Consider the following 26,576-nt stretch of genomic DNA (forward strand, 5'->3'; position numbering starts at 1 on the left):
GTGCTGGGATTAAAGGTGTGTGCCACCACCGCCTGGCTAAATACTTCAATCTTTAATTTCTCTCCCCTTCCTCTCAGCCTTTCCTCCACCGGCACCCTTGTGGCAGGTTTGCGGTGGGTCTCAGTTGCTGCAGGTTCAGGGTGACCTTGATCTCTGATCCTCTTGCTTCCATCTCCTGAGTAGTGGGATTACAGGTGTGTGCCACCATACCCTGCAGTGGTGCTGGGGACTGAACCCTGGGCCTGTGTATTCCAGGAAAGCACACTCCTGAGCTATATCCTAGCCCAAATCTTCTATTTCCCAAGTTTTTATGCAAAAAGGTTTTTGAATTGTTTCAAGACTTTACTGGAGATCAGCTGGGTAGTACACTGGATTGCACCGAGTCAATCTTATACCTAAAACATTGAGAGTGTGCACTCCGGTGGCCCTGCCTAGGGCGTGAGAGTGGAATGGTGAGATCAACCAACAACACTCCAACTTCCTGGTGGTTTTACACTCTTGTTGCCTGCCAGTTCTCAGGCACTGAGTATAACTACCCCACTCCATGAGGAGGAGGTCACTTCTGCACTCAGCTGGTAGGCGAGACTCCAGGACCTCCACATGACCTTCCTAAGGAAGAACACCTGCTGCCCCTTGCTTCAGTCCAGCCCATAGCCCAGCAACTCCATTCTGCAGAAGAGACCGCCCTCTGTAGAGTTCTGCTTTGCGCCTCGATACACCAGGTCAGAAACTCCTTCAGGACAGGATATTTGGCTTTGGTGTCAGATGCCCAGGAACTGGAGTTATGAATGGTTATGAACCATCATGTGGGTCCCTGGAGTTGAACCCCAATCTTCTGGAAGAGTAGCAAGTGCTCTCAACAGCTGAGCCATCTCTCTAGCCCCATTGTTTCCACTTCCACATCCCAATATGTGATGTTCCTGGTAACTGCTTAACTTTTATCGGGAGGATGTTTTACAAGGGCTAAGGTACTTCTCTAGCCCTTTGAACAAATAACCTTTTGGGTGGGCTCTGTCTGGAGTTCTTTCTAAATAAAAACCTCAAACAGTGACTTAGTTTTTAAAGAGATTATCTCACTTCTAAACATGGGTGGGAAAGGGAAAAGGGGTTAGGAACACATGGCAGCCGGGCAGTGGTGGCGCAAGCCTGTAATCCCAGCACTTGGGAGGCAGAGGCAGGTGGATTTCTGAGTTCGAGGCCAGGCTGGTCTACAAAGTGAGTTCCAGGACAGCCAGGACTACACAGAGAAACCCTGTCTCGAAAAACCAAAAAAAAAAAAAAAAAAAAAAAAAGGAACACATGGCAAAAACAGTGAGCCTGGACGGTGAGACTCAGTGAGGGTCATCAAGATCGCTATGAGCATCAACCTAGCATCTCCCGTGGGGAGGAGCGGGAGTTCAAAGCCATTCTCTGCTAACAGTGACTTTCAAGCCAAGCTCAGCTATGTGAGACCCATTTCATAAAAACAAAACAAAGCACCATCAAAAATATCTGATAACAGGAGCTGGAGAGATATCTCTCAGTTAAGAGAACTGGTAGCTCTTCCATATAGGTCCTGAGTTCAATTCCCAGGTGGTTCATAACCACCTATTAATGGGATCTGATACCCTCTCAGGCATGCAGGTGCATATGCAGATAGAGCAATCATACATTAAACAAATCTTTAAAACAAACAAACAAACAAACAAACAAACAAACAAAAAACCAACCTGATAACATAATCCTTCCTTCAAGGAGGAAATAGAAGACACAAACGGAGGGTATAATAATATGTGACCATCGGTTGGCCTAGGCAGTGCTTACCTTCCGCAGCCTCTGATAGTGATTATTTCTTCCCTTCCCCCCTGCTCTGCTGCCTTTTCTCGGTCATTTAGCCTTTTCCTTCCTACTGGGATCGGGGCATACCTATCTTGTCAAAGTAACAGGTCTTCTGCATGTCACAAGAGGACCATGGTCAGAGTTAGCCTGCAGACTGTTACTGCAGCTTCCCAGCCGTGCGAGCTCTCGTTCCCATGCCAACCTTACTCTGCACCACTCACAACAGAGCTGCTTTGGTATCAAACCCTTACTGTAGAATTGGTAGCTTTGGGATTGAGACACAAGTACATGCTGTCAGGACAAGCAACAGGGAGGGTGACTGCGGTGATCCAGGAAGGACGAAAGCAGAGTTCTCAGAAGCTGAAACCAGAGAGACCCTTAAAGACTCGAACATTCGACAAACATTCGAGTCTTGGGAAGCTCCTAGGGAAGCATGAAACAGGAGCTGCCTGGCCTTTCTGTGGCTCTATCTGATGCCACACGGAGACATAACCAAATTACTCCCTCTCTAAATGAAAACTGGGGGAAATTAAAAATCTCAGAACAGTGCTTTCTAACTGGCTCAATGTTCTTGTGCTCAGAAATGGTGACCAGGTAACAATGAAACTCAAATGATTTTTTATTCAAAAAGGCAGGAAATACAATGATAAAGCATTTGCCTAGACTATGCAAAGCTCTGGGTTCACTCTGTTGCGCCAGAAGGGAAAACTGTGGTCTCAGAAAGATCACAGTGCTTAAGACATTTCAAAGAGGGGACAGAGAGGCTGAAACGGCTCAGCAGATAAGAGCATTTCTGCTCTTCCAGAAGAGAGATTCTGTTCCTGCCATACACGGGGTTTTCACAACCACCCACATTCCAGTCCCACGGGATGCCTTCTTCTCATCTCCATGGCACCATGCATGCATGTGGTGCACATGCATCCAAGCAAAACACTCATACATACAAATCCTAAAAAAAAATGTTTTTAAAGACATTTTGTACTGGTTGGTTTTGTGTCAACTTGACACAAACTGGAGTTGTCACAGAGAAAGGACTCTCCCTTGAAGAAATGCCTCCTCCATGAGATCCAGCTGTGGGGCATTTTCTAAATTAGTGATCAAGGGGGAGGGCCCCAGGTGGGTGGTGCCATCCCAGGGCTGGTGGTCTTGGATTCTATAAGAGAGCAAGCTGAGCAAGCCAGGGGAAGCAAGCCAGTAAGGAACATCCCTCCATGGCCTCTGCGTCAGCTCCTGCTTCCTGACCTGCTTGAGTTCCAGTCCTGACTTTCTTTGGTGATGAACTGCAATGTGGAAGTGTAAGCGGAATAAACCCTTTCCTCCCCAACTTGCTTCTTGGTCATGATGTCTGTGCAGGAATGGAAACCCTGACTAAGACACATTTCAAACATAAAAATGGCTCTGTGCATGGTTTCCTGGACATGCCTTGGTGCTAGTCCAAGGTGTCTCATACGGAGTCCAACAGGCATGGGAAGCTTTGTGTAATAAAATGACTCACACACTGATCCATGAAAAGAGAAGATTAAGTTGGCTCCAGCAGGATGGCATGAGGCCTTTGGCTCTTCAACTCCCTGTGAACAGGATAGGCTGAGAAAATTCCATAGAAGCAAACACGAGAGGCCTTTATGGGAAAGGGGGATTCAGGGTGGAGGGTGAGGAGCCTGTGACAGTAACCAGAGGGAAGATACCTAAGTCCCATTCATAAGAAACTAAATGAAACTGGCTGGACCTCAGAATTGCTAGGACAAAAGACTGGTGTTTGGCTTCCAGTTCATCAACAGCAAGAGCTAAACAGTGACATTATGCCTAGTAGATTAGTACATTGAAGGTTTACAAAGCAGGTAACTTGAGTTCACAGGTCTCCAAGATGAGAGGAGCTTTACGCAGAGTCATCTACCCAGGCCGGACTATATGGACTCTTGCACTTTTTATGAGCTGGGTAATGGGACTCCTAGAAAAGAGGTGATGTTTTTGTTTGTTCTGTTTTTTTGAGACAGAATCCTGATTATGAACCACAGGGTAATCAAGAAGTAATCATTACTGTAGTTCCAACCTGGCCTCAAACTGCCTCAGCCTCACAAAGACTGGAATTAGCCAAACCACCAATCTCAGCCATGACTCTGTAAGACACCAATTTGGGGGCTACTTTATAGTAACAGTTAAAACGTTTCTGGTCTAAGACCACATTTTCAATTCATCCAAACCAGAAATAAACTTTAGGTTAATAATAAAATTAAGTCATAATGTGGAAGCTATCTATGCTAGATAGGATCTCAAATGTCCCCTGAAGAAGCTAAAGGGGATGTGTTAAAGACTTGGTCCCCAGAGTGGCACTAGTGGGTTGTAGTAGGACCTTTAAGAGGTGAGGCCTCATATAACACTCAGAGCTCTGATAGCAGGCCCTGGAAGGCAGCTGTGGGACAACAGCTTCTGGTTCACTTGATGGTGATTTTAGTGGCTTTGACCTGCCTTTGCTTCCAGGCCCGAGCCAGCCAAATAAGACTATTCCTCTTTGTTGTCTCAGAAACTTTGTTCTAGTAACACAAAACACTAACACAAAAATCATGTGCTTCTTAAAGACAGTTAGCTATTACTGTATATTGGAATCTATTTGCATCGCAATAACACTATTTTCAAACACCAGTTAAGACCTCTACACGAAAACACATTAGCAAATTTCAGACAAAGCCGTAAGAATGTGAATGACAGCTGCTTCATGTTTTTACAGTTTATTCACCACAAACATTTAGATGCTGAGTAAATGCTGAAGAAAGGCCTTCTACTAACTGATGCGAAGCTGAACCTGAGGCGTGTGCGCTCCCCCTCCCTCCCCCCTCGGCATGCACTATCAGTTATCCTCACACAGGCTGTCAGAGTCACAGTTTCACAAGTGCACACAACTACGGCATAAAGTAAAGCCACCATTCTCATTGCCCAGGCCGGGGCATTTATACAACAGCAAACTTCAAATCTGAGTCTGTAAAGCATTGTATGTTAAATCACACAAACCAGGATTTTGTTTTCAATGCATTTATGGTATCTGCTGCTGAGTCCAAGCATGTAGGTACAAACAACCGCCTGGACGAAGCTGGACATGGAAGGCCTTCAGTAGGTCCACTGATGGGAGTCTTTCACTCATCCCAAGTATCTCCATATTTGTTTACTTTGACTAGGAAAAAAGCACAAATAAGCGATGATTCCAAACGTCAAAGACACCACGTTAACTCTGTTATGATGACGAGATGCTGTGTTTGCACTGGGTGAATAAGCGTCTGAGAGTCAACTGTAAGGGGGCTGACTACAAATGCCCTGTTAACAAACTACATAGCAGCGCAACCCCCATTTTACAGTGAGAAAGCCGATTAGTAACTTGCCCAAGGTGTAAGCCTTAACAAGAAGTGAGGCTTGATGTCCAAGGCCTGAGTGTTTGCCTTTACAAATTTACCTAAATGAGCATGTGGTACATACCAAAACACAGTCACCAAGAGGTTATTTAAAACAAAACAAAACATAACAAAGCAACTAATAAGCTAGAATTTTGCTTTTCATAAAAAGTAGAATAATAGAAGGGTAATGAATCTTGCCTAACAACTGTCAAATGACAAGGAGAAACTATTTCCCATGTTCTGGCATCTCAAACTCACCCCTGTCTTCTCTTGGCAGTACTGATGGAAGCCTGGGCAGCTGGGAAAGCACCCGAGCTACAGCCAGCCCGTCCCCTGCACTCTTTAGTTTCTCTTCTCCAGAGCTTCCATCCTGAGTTAACACCTATGGCAAACCTCAGTAATTCTAAGGATGCAGAGATGCAGCGACTGCGCTGTAGGCTCTTCTGAGAGTCCACTGCCCCTGTTGAGTCCAAGCAGTTCTCACAGACTGCTTTGTTCTTTATAACCATAGGGTGTTTTTCTAGAACCATACCTGTGATGCGTGGTGAACTGCTGTTAATATGTCCTCTCTAACTTCATTTCCAGTGAGATAAATACTAATATAAATAATGCAAAGAAAGCTCAGTTCTTGTTTATCGAGACAACAGAGTTTCTTCTCTCTGTAAGAGCCCTGGCTATCCTGGAACTCACTCTATAAACCAGGCTGGTCTCGAACACCAGAGCTCTATCTCTCTCTGCCTCAGCCTCAGCCTCAGCCTCCCCAGTGCTGAGCCACCACTGCCCAGATTAAAGCTTAAAGTAGTAATACTTTCAATGATTCTGAGTCTACACTGTACCAATGTCCAATTTCTATCTAGATTTAAGAACATTTTAGAAAAATAAAAATCACAATTTCATAACAGGTCTTTTCTCTAAATTGTAATATAAATCACAAGAAAAACCTCAGTTTTCTTCTAGAAAGAAAAGAGCTATATTTTCCTGTGTCTTAGTCCTGTGTCATGGAACAGCAGTGCAGCAATGGCCAGTTCAAGTTCCACATGCCAAATGGAGCAAATGCCAAAAAAGTACACCAAGGCTTTCCCTTAGTCTGTTAAAGTAAAAAATGAAAATTAAAAAAAAAAAAAAATACAATAGTCCTTGTGCAACTCCTGAGTGCAAGCGTACACTGTGGACTCAGGGTAAAGAAGCACAAAGGGGAAGAAAGCTCCCTGCCCTCGAGTATGAGCCAGGCTCACCCTCTGTCAGCCAGCACAGAGCCAGGCTCACAGCAGCCTCTGTCAGCCAGCACAAAGGCTGCGCCTACAGTGAGGCCACAGCAGAGCTCCAGGTCTCAGATCTACTCCAAAGGAACAAAATTTTACAACAACATTATGACACCGAGGCTGTAGCGGCAGCTATAAGATGAGGCAACTGTCAGAACTAGAAACTGACTTGTTCTAAATTACTAAGGACTGCTATGCATTTTTGCACTTCACAGTACACTTTAATGTCCAGGAGACATTAGACTTGTTCCTGTCATTGATAGCTTATTTACCCATTACGTACTTATTACTTTGTTGTGCTGTATATAGAAACCAGGGCCTTGTGCACTTCTAACCACCTCCCTCAACTTTTAAATAAGCACATAGAAAAACATGGCCCAGCCCTTGTCATTCTTTAGAAGTCATAAAATTCTAAACAAAAATGGTTATAAAACCTGGTTATAAAATCTTCTTCCTTTAGCTAAAAAAAAATGTGCCCAATGTTTTACTTTGTTAACATACTGCCGCCCCCAAAAATTAAATTATAACTTAAAGTTTATTAGTTATAGAGAAAAAGTAAAATTCCTCCTCTAGAAATGCCATAAAAGCTTGCCTGTAAGATGTATAACCCTTTCAATTACACAAACGTAGAAGAAAAGCGTCTTATTGCTCAATTATGAGTCTGTAATTTTGCTCACATCCCATTAGTGGCCAGTCATCAGCCTCTCGCTTGTTAGGGGAAGGGGTGAGTTCCCAAGGTGATCCTTTGGAAGGAAAAACCACTGCACTAGAGAGCTGCCTGCCTTGTTTTGTGTCTTACTGTCTAGGATTTGTTTTCTCAAAGTGGGAGAAGTGGAACTATGAAATAAGTAACTTTAAAAAGTATTAGTTGCTGGGCGTGGTGGTGGGGGCAGCGCTTGCCTAGAATCCCAGCACTTGGGAGGCAAAGGTAGGCAGATTTCTGAGTTCCAGGCCAGCCTGGTCTACAGAGTGAGTTCCAGGACAGCCAGGGCTACACAGAGAAACCCTGTCTCGAAAAAACAAAAACAAAAAGTATTAGTTGGCAATGGTGGCACATGCATTTAATTGCAGTACTTGAGGGACTTGTGAGTTTGAGGTCAGCCTGGTCTACTGGGTGAGTTCTAGATAGTCACGGCTACAGGGAAAAACTTAAAATGTTTGTTATTATTTATGTTAAATGTGTGTGCTGCATCGTCTCAGAGTTCAACTTTCTGAAGTTGGTTCTCTGTCTCCACCATCCATCAGATCCCCAGGGACTAAAGGCAGGTCATCCGGCTTGGTGGCAAGTGCCCCGACCTGCTGAGTCATCTCACCCACTTTAAGTGACTATTCTTTTAGAAATATTTTATTTTGGTAAATATCTTAAAGAGCTAGACATATTAACATAATAACATAACATTTTAAGCTAAAACTTCAGCTTCCAATCTAAAGAGTCTTGAGTAGACTCAACTGTCGTACCTTCTTTTTTGGGCACTCTTTCCTGCACAGGCCTGACTGAGGGGTCGGTCTTGTGGGGTAAAGTTACTCCATATGACTCTCTGTTCTTACTCCTTAATTCCTCATAGGTAACACTTTTTCTTTTGGGACTTTCTTCAAGGTTGGGATCAGGTCCTAAAACAACAAACAATTAATACGTGGTCATAAGAAGTGGATAAATCTAAAGTGACTACATTTTGCAAATGCCTTTTACCTAACACTGAAACAGAAAGTTAAAACATAAGGCCAAACTATTACTACCATTCCAAAGGTACTAGAAGCTTCTTCCAAGAGAACTACAGAGTATGATCCCTTCTCCCTTGTACTTTTAAAATTTAAGATTAATATCAAAATTTTTATAAACTTAGCTAGCCATGGCCAGAAAAAGAATAGTATTTAAATGATCTAATAGTATGGCTTTAACTTACTAAATGCTGCAGTAATTATACTACGTATAGAGTTAGAGAGTCTACTGGTCACAACTGAATAAAGATTGATAGTAAATCATATTAATAAATCTATGGACACATACAAGTTAAAAAACTCCTTGTGGATATTTATGGTTTTGAACAAAAATACTTAAAATAACTACTTAATGGTATGAAACAGCCTTTCAACCGAGCAGGCCTGGTCCCACCGGTCTGACTCACAACACTGAGGTGGAAAAAAGGCCAACTTCAGCCACTTGTCCTCGTCCCAAAGAAAGCTAATATATGAGCAGCATCAGAAACAAAGCAGACGCTGCAATCACTGACAGGTCAAAGATGCAACAATGTTTACGTGTACACATAGCAAAAGGGCCATACAAACATTTCAAAGCATAACTGATGAAACCGTCCAGTGACTGTCCTACTCAAGTTCATACACCACACACAAAGTACTTTCCAGCAAGATACACAAACTAGTCATGTTATTTTAGTAATATGCAATCTAAATTTTGAATCAATTCTTATATAAGGTATTAATTTAAAACTCCAGAGAATAATCAGAATCTTTCAAGCAACAAAAATTAAGTAGCATTTTCAACTCTAATCTTTTATTTTGATAACGTATACTGTATGAATACAAAACATGATTTTAATTAGTAATTTGCTCTAATATACCATGATTAGACATTAATATTTACTAGATCAGAAGAAAAATAATCTTACATTAATTTAGAAAATGATCTTACATCCATTTTAAACATCTGAATTGCATTAGTGATCAGCAATCAGTGAACTCATTTCCCCTCCCAACAGGTATCTTTAAAGTCCTAAGGAGTTATGGGGATTTTCAGGACTGCTGGGTCTGCACCCTCACTTTACTAGCCATTGGCACAAGTCCTTGGGCAAATCACTAAGTTTCTCTGAATCCCGTTTTCTCCAACTGTAAAATAATTTGAATACATGACCTCTAGAATTCCTTCCAGATCTAACTTTTTCTTATGCAAAAAAGAAAAACATATTATTCTGATGTTTTGTGATAAATGAAAACATAAACCACACACAAGATTGGCAGAGCTTTACACATTTTCTCCATGTGTAAAGCTGACTGAAAACACTCTGGCAGTGAACTGAGAATAGACTTTAAAACTCTGTACAAGTTACTCAGACCTGGAAGGAAAAAGGAAGTGTGTAACAGCAATAGCTGAAACTAACTGAACACCTGTGGCAATTCTTGTAACAGGTACAGCAGAATGCATTCTCCCTGAAAAGATCACTAAGTCTTTGGATCCTTGAAAAAGAGCTAACAAGGGGGCACACAAGTCTCCAGCAAAAGTAGACGGTGTCCTGGAAGGGACAGCAGGTGGGCAGAGCATGGGGCCACAGGGATGGATGGATCCACGTGGGCAACAGTGGTGAGTGCTAAGTGTGATCTGGAGGGAGGTGACAACACACAAACAACCCCACAACTGGACAGAGGGATGGCTGCTGTGGAGGGCACTAGTCAGAGTGAGTCTGGATCTTTCTCACTTGTGGGTAGAGACCAGAGACTTTCATCTGCTTTTCCATGGAAAACACAGAGCACAAGACTATGCTGATGGAGATGGTAGGGAGAGCTGGTGCACACCTAAGACATGGGAGAATAGGTCTGAACTGGACTGAAAATGAAGCATGGGCCAAGACCAGGAAGAGCTGCCTTCATACAAAGATGGTGTCTCAACTCCACCTGCTCCTAGAACACACTTAGTATCTTTGGTCCCGACCAGGAGAACGTGGAGGTCATCTTAGGACTGAGGTCTTCAACAAAATTCTCCCAAGATCAAGCCTTTCATCTTTTCCGCAACAGTCCCCACCACCCAAACACTGTGCCCAGGAGATCTTCAGTGACAGTATTCTGCATTGCCACATCAAAGTCACGTGTCACAAGCATGCATGGCTATGGCTAATGAGCAACTGAAGCTGCCAAGGCAACAGAAGATGACGTCATATCTCACTTAGTTCTCATTAACTGAGAGCCATTCTTGTGGATACTTCATGTTTGGAGATACCCAGGTCCCTTTCGGCACCATCTTAAACACTCCTTAGCCCATTTATCATCAGCTTCTCTTTTTCTGCTGCACCCTCTTCCCTCTTAACCTGTATGTAGATTCAAAAAGACAAAAACAAAGTCCAAACCATAACTGTTGCTAAGTTAGCCTTCAAAATTATTATTATTATTTTTTTTTTGGATTTGGTATTTTGGAGACAAGGTTTCTCTGTGTAGCCCTGTCTGTCCTGGAACTTACTCTGTAGACCAGGCTGGCCTCGAACTTAAAAATCCGCCTGCCTCTGCCTCCCAGAGTGCTGGGATTACAGGCGTGCGCCACCACTGTCCGGCCAAAATTATTTTCAATTTGTACTCTACAAAGTTGTACAATATCTTATCTAAGCCGTCTGAGTTAAGATTTCATAAACTTTAGAAAAATATTATCATATATAATATCCCCACACAGAAGATCGGGATAGGAAAGTAAGTAAACATAGCAAGTTTTATAACAAAATATAGGAAAAAATCATTTTAAGTAAAATAAATAAAGGCCGCATCGTATGCCCCAGTCCTAACTTCTGGTTTCCACAGCTCTTGGTGTGTTAGGTTTGTAGATAAACAACTCCCTACTTTTCACTGTAGAGTAGAATCAAAGGAAGGAATCTAATATTTGCTAATTGTCACTAGCATTGTGTCATGTTCATCAAATTCCAACAGTTCTGTGAGAAGCACTACCATCGCCATTGAAGATGCGAATATAAATTCATTATCTGATGACTAATTATAAGATCAGAGCAAATTTTAAACAATTTAAAAATCCTGGCCTTAATCTAAACTTTTTACCTCACGTTTGCACTATGAACTTAGTGTTTACACAAACTTTGCAATGGATTTGTTTTTTCTTTTTTCTTTTGGTTTTTTGAGACAGGGTTTCTCTGTATAGCCCTGCTGGCCTCGAACTCAGAAATCCACCTGCCTCTGCCTCCCAAGTGCTGGGATTAAAAGCATGTGCACCACTGCCCAGCTTTACAATGGATTCTTAAGTGGATTTCCTCAAATGACAACAATTCTGCAAAGCAGATATAATTTTCCTTACAATTTTAGACAGGAAACTGAAAGTCAAATATATAACCTACATTTCCTGCAGCATCTGCTGCCCAGAGGCAGCCATCCCTTCTCTGCTGAACCTCTGCGATTTCGGACGTTCTCAGCCACTGGGGTAATCTAACGATCCCATCTACTGCTGGAGCCTAAGACATACCAAGTTTCTCACAGACAGGAAGCAGGCCTTGCCCATCTTTGTTCTTCACACCTAGCAAGAGTATGTTGGATAAATGAAAAAAACCAACGAAAAGAACAAACATGCTGAGTCAGGCTGGTGGATGAAGTTAGGCTGACAGCAGACAGTAGCAGAGGTGAGATCCAGCAGAAAAGAGCATCAAATAAAGTGTATACATACGTTGGACCATAAAATGCTGAAATTCATTTCAAGAGAAGTTTCTACCTTGGGCAACATGGTCAGTAATACCAGTGGGAGTGGATTCATTCATAGAAGCACTAAATGGAATTGGCTCATAGCGAGGAAGCGTCTCCTTTTCTATGTTGTCTGCAGCTGGAGATGTCTCAAAAGAAGACTGACCACTCACATTTGAATCATATTTAGGCTTTTGAGCAAAGTGCCTGAAAAATATCATAACACATAAGAACAAAGGGTCATTGCCTTTATTAAGGAATAATAATAAGCTATGAATTTCTAAAATACTCACAAAGTTATTTATAAGTATCTGAACAAAGTTTGTTTCTATTATTTATAAACGCAGTCAAGCTCTGTCCTGACCTACTTAGGCACCTTAAACATGGTCACTAAGTAAACATGATGATGTCTATGGTAATCTCAGCCCTGGGGAGGCTCACTTAGGAAGCTCCTGGGTTGGAGACCAGATTGGGCTCTAGTGTAACCTGCCTCAGAAGTTAACAGTCATTCCATAAAGGGAAATAGAAAAACATATATTCAATCTTCTAAATCTTTAGCTTTGGAGTTAAGTGTCAATGTATGTATTAAAAGTTCTCACAAAGAAGAACCTCCTTCAGATCAGGTTTCATCAACATGTCCATGCTGCCCACTAATAAGGAGGTTATGTCCACAGCTATAGTCCACACACTCTATGCCTTGCTGATGCAGACACAGGTATTACTGTTTCTCATAAAATTTTGTTCCCATTATAAAATAATTCATTAGTCAGCTTAATGATCTTACCAACCTACAGATTATATTTTATATATAAAATTTTATATTTATATATAAAATCTAGACCATAATCTTAAGAAAGTCAGAAATGGGCTATATATTGCTTTACTAAATTTAGAATTCTGAAAAAGAATTTTTTGTTTATTGTTATTAAAATATGTTGTTTGTTTTGTTTGCGTTATTAAATTTAGAATTCTGAAAAAAAAATTGTTTATTGTTTGCTTGCTTATTTATTTATTATTTGGGACAGGGTCTCACTATGTAGCCCTGGCTGTCCTGGAACTCCCTTTGTAGCCCTAGGCTGGCCATGAACTCACATAGATCAACTTGCTTCTGCCTATAAAGTGCTGAGAGTAAGCATGTGCCATTTGGAACTCTGAAATCCTTAACATATCAAAGTGTTTAGTTTTTGCCGCAGGACAGAGGTGGGGCACGAGCTATAGTAGACTGACCTCTGCTTTAACTTTCCAAGTGTGGGCGGGTTACATACGCCCTCCCACCATGTTACCTTTTCACAGAGTTTTCTTATTGTTTTGTTTTGAAGAATTAACTTTAAATAGCAAAATCACATTGTAGGAAGTTTGGGTAAGAGGGTAAAATATGACATAAGGCAACTAGTATTACTAAGCACTTAATACTATTTTACTGGTGTAAACTTTTCTTTAGAAACAATTTTATAAATACTTAATTTTATAGTGTATCTCTTCGGTTAATCAAAATGTCACCCAGATGCTTTAGATGCTTCACAGTCACGGCATAAGGTAGCTCACGGTGCCCACTAGCACACGTGACCATCTATCCCCCTCCAGTGGATATGACACTGACTCCAGTTTTTCCTCTATTTAAAGTTGTAAATAACCTTGAACCTTCAGGTTTTGCTTTTCCTTCCCCCCCCCCCCCCCCGATTTATAGCTTTGTAAATAACAAAATAAACAAAAACTCCAAAATACCTTTATCAGCACCAGCTCACTTTTGAAATATAAACTTAAGAATTAACTATGGTTCTTGGTATGAGACAATCAAAACATAAACGTACTGTGAGGTTCATGAAAATCAAACAGACAAAAGTTGTCTGCTAAGCTTATGTCTCTAATAAGCAATGAGAGAGAAACGTGGCTGTCAACTGAGCTAGACTGACAAAATGTGCTAACCTGAAAGAAGTCCAAAATGTGATAAACCAAAAGTGCTTGCCAAACTGATCAAAACAAAAATCCTTTATTCTTGTACAGGTCCTAAAAGCAGCCGAATCTTGTTCCACTTTTTAACACTTCCACACTAGAGGAAATGGCGATAGGCAGAATTTCAAGCCTTGGGTTTTGACATAGGGTTGTTTCTTTAAAAGCAGAGTGCGGTGCGTGAAGGTGTAAAGTGACTTACCCGGATGGCGAGGCGCGCCGCAGCTCGCCTGAGCGCAGAGCTTCCCCAAGCGGGGAGTTCTCAAGCTTCTTGAACTTTTCTTGGCAAGTTTTCACGTAAGAAAGCTTTCCAGCAAAGTATCCCATGATGCAAGCAACTTATTTGTAAAACATAAACAAATAAAATGATTATAAACATGTTTTACCTCAAATTCACAGAGAAAGTCTATGGATACGACCCACTTTCTCCAAAGTCAGTCAATCCAAGTAAAGCAGTGGTGACATGCACCAATCCTAATATACTTCTGTATAGACAAGAACAGGGCAGAGAGAGACGGGTGAGCACCCAAAACTGGTTCTAGCCTTGGGGGATTTGGGCAGTTTCTTTTATTATAAAATGGAATTGTGCTACAAGCCCCAACAATCCCATAAAATTGCCTTTACAAACAAAACTCTATACAGCAAGTTTGTTAACATAATGAACTACAAAGTCTGACCTAAATCCCGCCTCATCACATCACAGCTCCCATACAAGAAGGAAGCTACACCCCAGATTCACCGCGAGCTTCATGTGTATCTTCAAAAGACAGGTGAGCTTCTTTGTTACCCACACAATAAAATATAAAATTAATGAGAAATGCCAATTCTAGACATAATTACTTGACTAGATGACTATTTAAGCAGCCTTCTTTTACCATAAATAGACCAAGAATCTATTTTCAAGTACTGTGTTTAAAGTAATGTCAAATGAAGTTATTTTATATTGCAAAAGGGGAACCCTTGAACTAACTTTTTATGCTGACATTAAAACTATCGAGCAGTATATTTAACGGAAATTTTTATTTGATTTGTGACAGCATATAAACATGTAACATGAATTACTCAAAATATCTGATCTAAATTTAATCATTTGTAGGAAAAGCACAGAATTGTACATACTTACATATAAGTTTAGGAATGGAACCATATTTTGGATGGCTTGACAGGATTCCTAAAGAAGAATTAAGTATTTCTGAGTAATGTTGTTAGAGAAGGAAAAGTCAGTTTCAATAACTATAAAACAGCAAGTGCCAGCATTAACTCCTTTTTGTGAATTCAGTGTCAAGAGAAATTTTTCTAAATATCAAACACTATGGACTACTGGAGTAGGTGAATAAGTAATGACCACTTGACACAGTCAAGAAACTAAGTCAATGTTTTTATCTACGAAGATCAACAAAAAAATCTTAAAAGAGTTGATTAATTATAGGACTAAAATCATCCAAGAACCAGGAAGCACTCCAGTCATACATATACAACAGCTCCACATTAAAAATAAGGAAACTGAGTATGATGAAATATACCACACTCAATAGGTGAAATGTTGTATACCGTGAAGACAATTTTCCAAAAACTCACCTACAAACTCAAGGTTAGACTTAGAATAAAACCATTTTGCTTATTCCAAAAACCATATGTAGATACAAAAGCCAAGGCACCATTGAAGAATAATAAACTACCAATACCTACTGATAAAGTAATAGAAATGACGACAGTCATAAATGTAAGAGTAAGCGGAACAAAGTAAGAACTCACACATTAACTGTCTTTTAAGGAAAAAAACATCAGCGCAGTAAACAAAAATACTCCTTTCAAAACAGTGTAGGGGCAGTGACATGTACCTTGAGTCCAGGTGGCTTTTAATTTTAAAGAAAAAGCATATGTTAAAAAAAGTGTAAGAGACGACCTTTTCCTAAGGTTTTATAGAGACCACACAGACTGGATATACTGGACTCTAATTAAAAATCAAAAAGTCCATCAATGCTGGTCTAGTGTGTGCGTGTGGTTGGCCAGCACCCCAGGTACAGAGGACAACTTTTAAGAGGTGGTTCTTTGCTATCACAAGTGGGCTCAGGGGACAGAACCCTGTTAAGCTATGAGACTTAACAGTAAGCATCTGTACTTTCAAATCATCTCACTGAGCCAATCATGGGGATGTAGCTGCAACCACTGTCTCTAAACTCCATGTCATTGATAGCTTAAGAGTATAAAGACTTGGACTAGGGCGTGTGTAGGAGTGACAGAGCAAGACCTTCAATTTTCAGCTCCTCTTATGAAAAAATATGCATAGGAAACAAACGAAAAGCCAAAAATGGCCTCCAAAGAATACCAGACTTTGTAGGTAGAGGCTACAAAAGTCTAGTAATTCACAAAGTAAATTTAACAAGCAACTCTGCTGGCTGTACCACTAAGGTATTAATACTTAACCCAAACTAAATCTCAGAGATGTACACTGTACTACTTAAGCTAACAAAGTTTAGTCCCTCTGAGAAATATTAAAAAGATTACTATGGGACATAGCTCAGTTCGAAAAGTGTACATTTGTAATCCTGGAACTGGAGCTTGCAGGCCTGCCCAGTCTGTCTACTTGAATTCTGGGACAGGAAGATAACCTGAGGAGGTGTTTGAGTAACGACAGACAAGGCTGCACCTGCACACACACACAAACACACGGAAAACTGTATTACTAGCCAGGCTCCTGAGTTTCTAAATGATTTTAAAGATTAGGTTCTTGTGTAAGATTGGGTTCTCTGTGTAAAATCTTCTGGTACTGTAGTTACAAATAAATGTCAACCACTGAGTTGGTTTGAATAAAGAATGGCCCCCATAGCCTCCTGTGTTTGAATGCTTAGCCCATAGGTAGTGGCACTATTAGGAGGTGTGACCTTGTATGGAAGTGTGTTACTGTGGAGATGGGCTTAGAGGTTTTATGTGCTCAAGCTAGGCCTAATGTCTTCTTCCTGCTGCTGCCTACAAATGAAGACTGGAACTCTCAGCCCCTTCTCCAGCACCTTGTCTGCCTGCATGCTGCCATGCTTCCTGCCACGACAATGAAGGAAGCCCCAGTAAAATGTTTTCTTCTAACTGGACCTAAGATGGGTACTTGGACTCGAACCTGAATCCTCTGCAATAACATGAGCACTCTTAACTGCTAAGCCATCTATCCAGGCCCTCTAGATATTTTTTGAATGCCAACTCATCCTTACCTGTGGCCCAAAATGAGATACTCCTGAGGCAGTATCAGGAACTAAGGTCTTTAAGCCAGGGCATGTGAATCACCTTACGTTTCTAACAATATTGCATGTAGACTGCAATACTGACTCAGTATGCTTGGTATGGACCCAGAAACTGCATTTCTAACAATCTCGAAGATGCTCCACTGTTCAGATAGCCCAGGTTTGCTGTTCTCCTTGCAAACTAGCCAGCCACAAGGGTTGGTTGGTTGGTTGGTTGGTTTTTAATGTATGCCTGTGTGAGAAGTTGAAGTGGGTACAGGAACTAAACTCAGGTCCTCTGAAAGAGTATCAAGTGCTCTTAAGCACTGAACTATCCCTCCAGACCTAGCAACAAATGTTAAGATACTTTTCTGCTCTAATAGATTGTTATTGATACCAAATTCTCTATTTGGTTGGTTGGGGTTTTTGTTTCTGAGGCAGGGTCTCAAGTAGCCCAGGATTGCCTTGAACTTCTGATCCACCTGCTTCTACTTCCCAAGTGCTGGGATTACAGACATGTGCAAGTACACTCAGTTTTTTTACACAGTGTCAGGGTTCAAACTGAGGGCTTCCTGCACGTAGGCAGGCACTGTAACAATTAAAACACATGCCCAATGACATCAACATGTCAAGTCAATATAATCCACTGAGTGGGTCTAGAGAGACAAAGTTATTCTCACACTGTATAAATGCATCAGTAATCATGGTTATTTAGTAAGATCAGATTTTCTTATCTAAAAGTCAAGAAAATAAGATAAAGGAAAGTATCCAAAATGCTAAGTACATATGATGTAAACACTTACCTTTACTAATTAACCCTTGAGTGATCAGCATGCTTGTGGCAGCCAATGGCACAGCTGTGGCAGAGAAAGAACTTGTCAGTATCAACAAGAGGAAAATACTATGTGAGTATACTAGGAGATAAGTCGGTCTCAGGAACAGGAAAACCAGCAAGATGAAGATTCAACAACCAAGATCTCTATAGCTGCACTGTACAGAAACCATTTCAAAATATTAATGTAATTCAAGAAACCATTGATATTTAGGTTCCAATAGCAATTCATTAAAATAATCAACTTAAACTGGGCAGTGGTGGCGCACGCCTATGATCCCAGCACTCTGGGAGGCAGAGGCAGGCGGATTTCTGAGTTTGAGGCCAGCCTGGTCTACAGATTGAGTTCCAGGACAGCCGGAGCTACACAGAGAAACCCTGTCTCGAAAAAACCAAATCCACCCCCACCCAAAAAAAATCAACTTAAAGCAAACTGAAGTCACTCCTGAAGTGACAGGGAAAGGAGGAATGCGGGAGAAGCCCAGCACAGGGAGAGCCACTCAGTACTAAGATAACCACATCCCAGAGTCTGCACGCCTCGAGTGGTTATTCTCTCACGTACCTCTTATCATCACATCCTTATCAGGAAGCTCACAGTACTAGCATTTACAAAAGTTACAGGTTACAGATATTAAGACCCTTACTCACTTAAATCCATATACTTAAATCAGCATTAAGTCTCACAACCTACTGAAATGTGCCTAATATCAGATCCTAAGATTTTAGGCTCCATAATACACTATGTAAACCAAAATATAAAATATATTTGACCATATGATTAGAATATCATTTTAAATATTCCTTAAAACCATATGAAAATATGTAAATATGCTGGGAGTTGATCCGTGGCTCACTAGTTTGGCAAGCACCTAGATCTGCTAACTGACCAGGAGACAGTTCCCTAGACTGAAAATAAATTTACATAAATAAAATGTCTTACCTATTTGCAGAGTCTATACTGAAAACCTACTTTTCATCTGGGAGTCTAGAATTTCAGTACCAGATAAGCTAAGGGCGCCCAAGTGATCTCCAATAAAAACCCTGATTCTGGGTCTCTAAGGAACATACATGATAGAAAGACTCTGAGATCCAAGTGTCCAGCTTCCTTTGAACTCCAATGCTCCTTTAAATAATTTTGCTTTTTGTATTTTAATCATAAATTGTTTTTGATTCAAATAACTATGTGTACCTGATGAATTGGCACGCTTTATAAAGCACCATAGTAGTCTTCGTGCCAACTATACAACTGCTGTTTTAAGACAAAAAGCACCTCAAGACAAAACATGAAAAAAAGAACTTAGCCTTTTCTAATAAAATGTTACTTATGGACACAAAATATTAATTCTAGTAATTTGCATACAATGCACCCAAATCAGCCCTTTTCTTCCAACCATTTTAAATATGTAAAAATTATTTTTAGCATATTAAATACAAAACCACATTTGGTCTGTGGCTGTAGTTTGATCAACTCTTGTCTGAACTATGTGGCAATCTAAAAACTAATAATTAAACATCCTAACTATTAGAGAAATTTTATGATCAAGATTTCTAACTCTATAATTGGACATTAGCTTTGCCATCAGACATAATTTGCAGCCACCCTAAGGTTTGGCTGCTTCCAACTTTACTTATTAACAGATTTTGCCTTTGTTGGAAAAATGCTTTCTTTAATGCTGGTTGGTTTGAATGCTTTCAAGTATCATTTAAGGATTTTCAAAGAAAAAATCGTTTTTAATTACAATATCAGTTCATTGGTTCAAGGACTGTAACACATAGTAGTGAAGAATTATAGAAGGCTAAGAGGTGATGCATTAGTTAGCCACCCCACAATGGACAACGGATGACGGATTAGACCTAAGTTCTATCCAATTGACATGATCTATTTTATGTCACACAAAAATAGAGCAGTTAACTGAAGGGGCCTTCCGCAGTTATCTAGTTTTTGTCCTTATTAAAGTAAAATAATACCCAAAATGGACAACTTGTATACTCCAAACTACACAGGCGATTTGTGTGGCTCACCTAGGGTCAAAACCCAAGTTCTCTGGCTCCCAGGTCGGTACCACTGTACTATGTAATTACTATTCCCTCTGTAAATAATCTGTTTCTTGAGGTAAATCTATAGCAGTGATGACCACTGTCCACACTATATCCAATACAAGCATTCCCAGTTTCTTGAGGTCTTTTCTCCTCACAACTATAAAATACTATTCTAAATTTGCATATAAACTTCACTGTATTAGTCAGAATATACACATATTTAATAGATACCCACCATTTGTAAAATTAGAATTAATTCTCACAGCAATTACATGAGATGTGTAGCTATCATCCCCATTTTGAAGATCAACAGGGACATAAATAGAAACTTACCTATATCTCACAGCTCTTAAAGTGTATATAGTTGGAACTTGAATCCAGATAGTAAGGTAGGCCCAAGAACCTATGTTTTTATCATTGATAATACTGTCTGATTTGAAAACAAGAGTTTTAACATCACTTTTCATAAAGAGAAGTAAAAAGAGTCCATTTGCCCCAGATAGAGCGAGCATTCATACATCAAAGGAAGATTTCAGAAGCCCTTGAGCAATTTATGGCTGGCTGTGGCATGGAGGCACAGCAGTGTGGCAACTCACAAGAAGCTGCATCAGTGATGACTCCCCTCAACAACTTTTAAATAGCTATTTTATTGGGGAAAAAACAAAACCAAACAAAACCCCTTTCCATTACCCAGGCTATGGCCATGGAGTTGGCTCCACGCCACAAATAAACATTAACACGGAAGGCTCTGGTTGCAGGACAAAGAAACCAAGCAAGCAATGTCCTCCCTAGTGGCTAACATTGTGACCAGGCAGCTTTATGGCAGGAGGAGGGGGAAGAACTATGGCCAACAGCCATGGTGGCCATGCCAAACAAGATGTGGTTGCTACTGTAATGTTGGTGAGACTAACATGGGTGCCACCTTCTTTAGAATAATGATTCTGCTTTCAAATTTTATCCCAGAAGGAATAGTTTTCAGATGTCAAAAGGGTATAAAAATTACAATCAGTACATTTCCTGGGACTTATAGTTATTTTACTATTCTGTTCTGATCAATACTCACAAGCCAATATTCTCCTTAATAAATTCCATTACTCATTTGCATAAATATGTATTTCATATACAGCATCCCTTATCTGAGAAACAAATGTTATGAAATTTTCTATTACATGACTATTAAATTTTCCTGGAAATTGTATCTATTTAAATTCTAATCATCTGGTTATATATTCCCAAAGTTTGGTGCTGTTACAATAGAGAACACTTAATTCATCTCTGTTTTAAGAGTCTAAAGCAGTCCTATAGGGGAGGCAGAGGCAGATATCTCTGTGAGCCCAAGGGCAGCCCAGTCTATATAGTGAGTTCCAGAACACCTAGGGCTCTAACTCACAAAACAGCAAAAAACAAACAAAAAAGTCCAATGCTTTTTAATCGTTAGTAGCCCAGATAGAAATACAATAGCTATTTTTCAAAAGTATCTTAGCTGGGCAGTGGTGGTGCATGCCTGTAATCCCAGCACTCTGGGAGGCAGAGGCAGGCGGATTTCTGAGTTTGAGGCTAGCCTGGTCTACAGAATGAGTTCCAGGACAGCCAGGGCTATACAGAGAAACCTTGTCTGGAAAAACCAAATCCAAAAAGAAAGTATCTTATTGTTTATTTATCACTTTACTATATATGAAATCCTGCCTATACATAGATCACTGCCCTTCAATACAATTTAAGCATAATGTTACAGCTATTTTAAATAACACACACAAAAGCATAAATTTACCAGCCAGAAATAAATCTGGACACAAGAGTACCTGTTCTCTTAACATACCCATGTACCAAGTTTAGTCTTTTTTCATGTAGAATCTCAGATTAACTGACTCCCAGATCAACTAATTATGGAGCTCAGGGCCAGACTCAAATTCAAGATCCTCCTGTCTCTGCCTCCTAAAGACTAGGATTACAGGAGTCTCTCTTTTTCTTAATTCTATGTCATCAAGACTTGAAAATCATTTGTTGTACCATAAATGCAAAACAGCCATAGTAAATCTATTTCCCCATACAAATAGTATACCTTTAATGAGTACTCTTATAAACTAGGCATTTTGATGTTATCTGACCTTTATTTTTATTTATTCCCTGTTATTAACCTTTCAGAAAACTGCCATTTTACATTCTAGCATTATAAAAACTATAATGCTACTACGGCATTCCTATGGAGGTCAGAGGGAACTTTCGGGAGTGGCTTCTCTCCCCGCCTTGTGTGGGTTCTATACACTGGACTCCAAGCTTGGCAGGCTTTCCAGCCAAGCCGTCTTCCAGCCCCTTCCTTCTTTGTTTCTTCCCCCTTTTAAAATTATATCCTGCAGGGCTAGAGGGACGGCTCAGCAGTTAAGACTGACTGCTCTTCCCGAGTACTGGCTTCCAGCATACACGTGGCAGCTCAAAACGGTTTGTAACTCCAGTAGCAAATCAAGTGACACCATGTTCCGGCTTCCTCGGGCCCTGAATACACGTAGTCCACAGACATGCAATATAGGCAAAACACCCACATATATAAAATAAAAATAAAGATTTAAAAAAATATATCCCTAAATTCCATCCTTCCTCTTTGTTGGAATTACCTACACAAGTGTGAAAGTATAAAGGGCACGGTGGTCCACACATAGACTTCTAGCACACACAGGCAAAATAATCACATTCAAAGCTTGCCTGGTCTGGTTCCCTTGAGAGATTGGTTATTTGCTTGATTTTTTTTTTTTTTGATCTTTTTGTAATTCCTCTACCACCGTCTTAGTACTAGGTACCAAGCCCAGGGCCTCATGAACTCTATCACTGGATAATGTCCAACACCCAATCTGGTCTACATAGCAAGTTCCAGGCCAGCCAGGTCTGCAATAGACAAACAAAAACAACAACAAAATCCTGATTTTAAGATCTGTAGTCAGAAGAGAGTTGATAGTATAGTAACTCCTCACTATAAGGCAACAAAGACAACAGTTGTTATAGCAGTCATTAAATGTAAGAGTTAAAACCCCAAGCAAGTCTGTGGTTCAGACACACCTGACTTCAAGGCACAATGATTTACCAACTATTGTGTAACACAAGTAGACACATTTAACACCTCTAAACCTTAGTTCCTTCATCTCTAAAGTGAGGGTAGTTATCAACTTTACTAAACTATATTCATGCTATTGCTACTAATAAAATTGCTATTTAACTTCCTTAATCTCTATTAGTAATAACCACGCTATCCCAAAAGTATCCCAATATAGTCTATATACAAATTATGAATTTAAGTCAAGTTTGTAAGTGAAAGTTTTGGATGGAATTATGCAAATTAGATACCTGCAAACACCAGGATCTGAGTTCTGATCCCCAATATTCATATAAGGAGCCAGGCATGGGCACCCCAGTACTGAGAGGCAGAGACAGGAAAGAAAACCCTGAGGCTCACTGGCTGGCCAATTTAGCCAAATGGTGGAACTCAAGGTTCAGTGAGAAAACCTGCCTCAAAAAATAAGATGGAGCCAGGTGTTGGTGGTGACTCATACCTTTAATCCCAGCACTCGAGAGGCAGAGGCAGGAGGATCTCTGTGAGTTGAGGTCAGCCTGGTCTACAGATTGAGTACCAGGACAGCCAAGGCTACACAGAGACCATTTCTCATGGCCTTCTTGCCTCAACACATGTGCACATATACAGATACCACAAAAACACCCAAGCACATCCTTTAAAAACAGTCTTAAACAAAGATTACTCACATCTGAACCAGAAGCACTCTTCATGGCATTCTGCAAAGAGTCTCCACTCTTCCTCTGTCGGAATATAACCGCCCCCTATGTCTTTTAAAGAAAAATTGGAAGTCATTTTCTTAAAAGAATAAAAAGTTAGTTTTGTCTACTAATAACAAGAACATTTTAAAAAAATAAAATTATTTTTTTACAAATGGCTTGTCTCTTAAAATAAGAAATCAATTTTGACTTCCTACAGAATGTTTTCTTACTACCTGCTAGTAAGACAGGCTGGACACCATGCTAAATAAAAATATGTAAAACAGAACCCCCTTCCCTGCCCCATTCAGATAATAAGAAATTTAGAGACAGTAACAAGGGAACATTTAAGCTGTGTATATGACGACAAGTATGTCACACCCATAAAACCAATTCTGTTACTCAAGCAATTAAAATTTCCTTACCCAGAAAGTGTTAGTAATTATAAATACTTGCTATGACAGTTACCGGGAATTGGTCTTGACACTTGTGCATTCGGCTCTCGAAAATCAGCCCTCCCATTCATAGTTCCTGCATCAGAAACATTCATAGCCAAATATTACAAAGAATCACGATAAATACCCATAACCAGTCTACCTGTAAACCAACAAATATTTACTGAACATTAAACATTTTTAAGTTAATTTTATTTTACATGCATGGTGTTTTGCTTGCATGCCACTAATATGCTCAGTGCTAGAGGAGATCAGATGGCACTGGGTCCCCAGGAACCGGAGTTGCAGATGGATGAGATACTGTGATAGGACATGTGGGTACTGGGAACAGAAGCTGGGTACTCCGGAAGGGCCATGCTCTTAACTGATGACCCTGACCTTTATATTTCAGCTACTTGACTTAAGAAAATAACTGAACAAAAAAAAGGTCATAAACATATTATTTGAACTAATTATTCTCATTCGACCCTTTAATAGAACATCGGGTATATAAAAACAACGGACAAAATTTCCCCTCTAAGGACAGGTTATTTCATATTATTTTTCTGTACCTTGATTCAAAAACAAAACAAAAAGCCACAACTATGTCCAGATGATTGGGGAAAAACCCTCAAGTCACTTCTAGATTTCCAATTAAAACAAAACTGCATTGTCTCCCATAAGTCAGCAGTCAAAAAAAAAAAAATGACGTCACAGTTTCTGCAGGTAACTACTCTAATGGCAAAGTACTAATCTTCCAAACTTTCTCTACCAGCCTAAATAATCTTCAAATAACTTAAATAACTTAAATAAATGGAATTTTAAAATCCAAGAGCAATCCAAGAACATATATTGATATTCTTTTATCTTCCTTTAAACTTAGACCTCAGCATTTCAGACAAGACAAGGAGTATTTCTTCGTTGAAACAAACGCATCGCCGTATGATTTACAGGATGCCGACAGCAAAGCACCTTTCTGTAATTCGTTTAGTGACTAAGATCATCACCTACTGCATACCTATATCCTTAAAGGAAAAGGTTTCATAAAAGGTAAACTGAACTCTTGGGTAGATGAAGCATTCAGAGGAAGCTTCTCAAACTGCAAAGCCCTACTAGAAAAAAGAAAATTAAATCACATCGTCCCCAAGGAGGCTGGAGGGCAGTGCGACCTGTCTGAACACTACAGCTCAAAGAAAGAATAAGGCTCAAGCGAAGCTGTGGCCGCAGACCCCAGCGCTCCTGTCCCGCACCTGCCACCCCACCTCGGCCACCGCGGCTTTCCCCACCCCTCCATGCAGGCCCCCGGTGCCCGAGTCACCGGCGTTGCAGCCCAGCCGAGGCCCGCAGTGCGACCGGACACCTCCAGGCAGGAAAATGGCGGCTGCGGGCGGGAGACTGGCAGAAAGTTGGGACTGGCTGCGCCGCCACACCCACCTCACGCTGGAGGCGGCAACGCGGGGAGCAAGACCCGGGATAGAGGCCAGGAAAGAACCCCAGAAACACGCACGGCGGACAACGCGGGAAGCGGGGAGGGGAAAGAGGGCAGCTTCTAAGCGATCGCCAAGATGTCACCCAGACACAAGCGCCTGCGGACCGACCCGGAAGCAGTACCCGCGACAGGAAATGACGTAAGAGAGAGCTCTGGGGAACTGCCGCGGGGCAGTCTCTTAATACTCTAGGGTGTCGGCCACGCCCCTCCAATTAGTCCCGCCTCCTTTCATGCCCCCCCCCACCTCAGGCCGCGGCGCACCAGAGCTGCACTGCGGCTGCGCGAGTTATGACCTGCAGCTCAGCTCCTCCCCTAGGTTCGAAGTTCTTGTGACATACCACATTGACTGTTCAGTGACGGGCCGGTAGGGACTTTTTGGAACCCCTCCATCTTCAAGTCCCCTCCTTATCCCATGACTTTCCTTGGACTTCCCTAATTTTAAGCTTTACATAAATTATCTTATGCTTTAAGCCTCCAGGCTAGGTAGTGAATTTTAAGCGTGAACACCTAGTTAACTGTCAGAACCTCCAGCCTAGTTAGTGTCCCACCGATTTTAAAACAGGAGTCAGGATACAGTCCAACTCAGAGACTCAGAATTTACTCATCTGAATAACAGAAATAAAGTGTATTTCATAGTTTCGGATTAACACAAGACTGGAAAGGAGTTTCGGCTCTTGGACTGCATTATCAGGAGACTATATTTTAATGCTAGGAGACCACTTTTCATCAGAGATCAGGCTGCCACTCCTAACTGCCAACTTTTCATTTTCTTACACTAATCCTAGGCAAGCTTACTGAGTGCATATTCTGAACCAATCTCTGAAAGTTTGTCGTTGATACCTCTGAACAGCTAGCTCCAGCCCACCCAGTTATGAATTCCTTTAATTGTCACATTTTTCACCTTTCCTCATTTCATATGCTTTTCACTGGCTCTACAGGGTCCACAAACTTGTCTGTGCGCTTATTTGATAAAGTCATGTAAGTAAAGCATGAA

The 26,576-nt window shown here is 40.8% G+C and overlaps 1 protein-coding gene across 5 annotated transcripts; it reads right to left on the bottom strand.

Annotated features, from left to right (window-relative positions):
- Positions 1 to 4,528: 4,528 nt before the first annotated feature.
- On the bottom strand, positions 4,529 to 25,713 carry Ociad1 (OCIA domain containing 1). 5 transcript variants are annotated; one of them, XM_052198179.1, is made up of 9 exons: positions 25,601 to 25,713; positions 24,128 to 24,190; positions 23,651 to 23,731; positions 17,832 to 17,885; positions 14,937 to 14,984; positions 14,016 to 14,151; positions 11,895 to 12,070; positions 7,922 to 8,074; positions 4,529 to 4,984 (listed from the first exon to the last, which is right to left on the bottom strand). In XM_052198179.1, exons 2-9 carry the CDS (start codon positions 24,183 to 24,185, stop codon positions 4,947 to 4,949), a joined length of 744 nt encoding a protein of 247 aa, XP_052054139.1. In that variant the 5' UTR covers positions 24,186 to 24,190; positions 25,601 to 25,713; the 3' UTR covers positions 4,529 to 4,946. The 5 variants fall into 5 exon arrangements, with proteins under 5 accessions (XP_052054139.1, XP_052054138.1, XP_052054141.1 ...); XM_052198178.1 differs by having other exon boundaries at positions 25,528 to 25,713; XM_052198181.1 differs by lacking the exon at positions 25,601 to 25,713 and adding an exon at positions 25,412 to 25,433.
- Between the last annotated feature and the right edge of the window lie 863 nt (positions 25,714 to 26,576).

Source organism: Apodemus sylvaticus, chromosome 11, assembly GCF_947179515.1.
Source record: "Apodemus sylvaticus chromosome 11, mApoSyl1.1, whole genome shotgun sequence".
Taxonomy (NCBI): Eukaryota; Metazoa; Chordata; class Mammalia; order Rodentia; family Muridae; genus Apodemus; species Apodemus sylvaticus.

Excerpts from the sequence above, each read along its gene's own strand:
- Ociad1 (XM_052198179.1), bottom strand. The coding sequence starts at position 24,185 with ATGAATGGGAGGGCTGATTTTCGAGAGCCGAATGCACAAGTGTCAAGA. Across the intron at positions 17,886-23,650 it reads AGAGTGCTTCTGGTTCAGAT|CTGTGCCATTGGCTGCCACA; the intron begins GTGAGTAATCTT and ends TCTCTGCCACAG. Across the intron at positions 14,985-17,831 it reads TCAAGGGTTAATTAGTAAAG|GAATCCTGTCAAGCCATCCA; the intron begins GTAAGTGTTTAC and ends ATTCTTCTTTAG.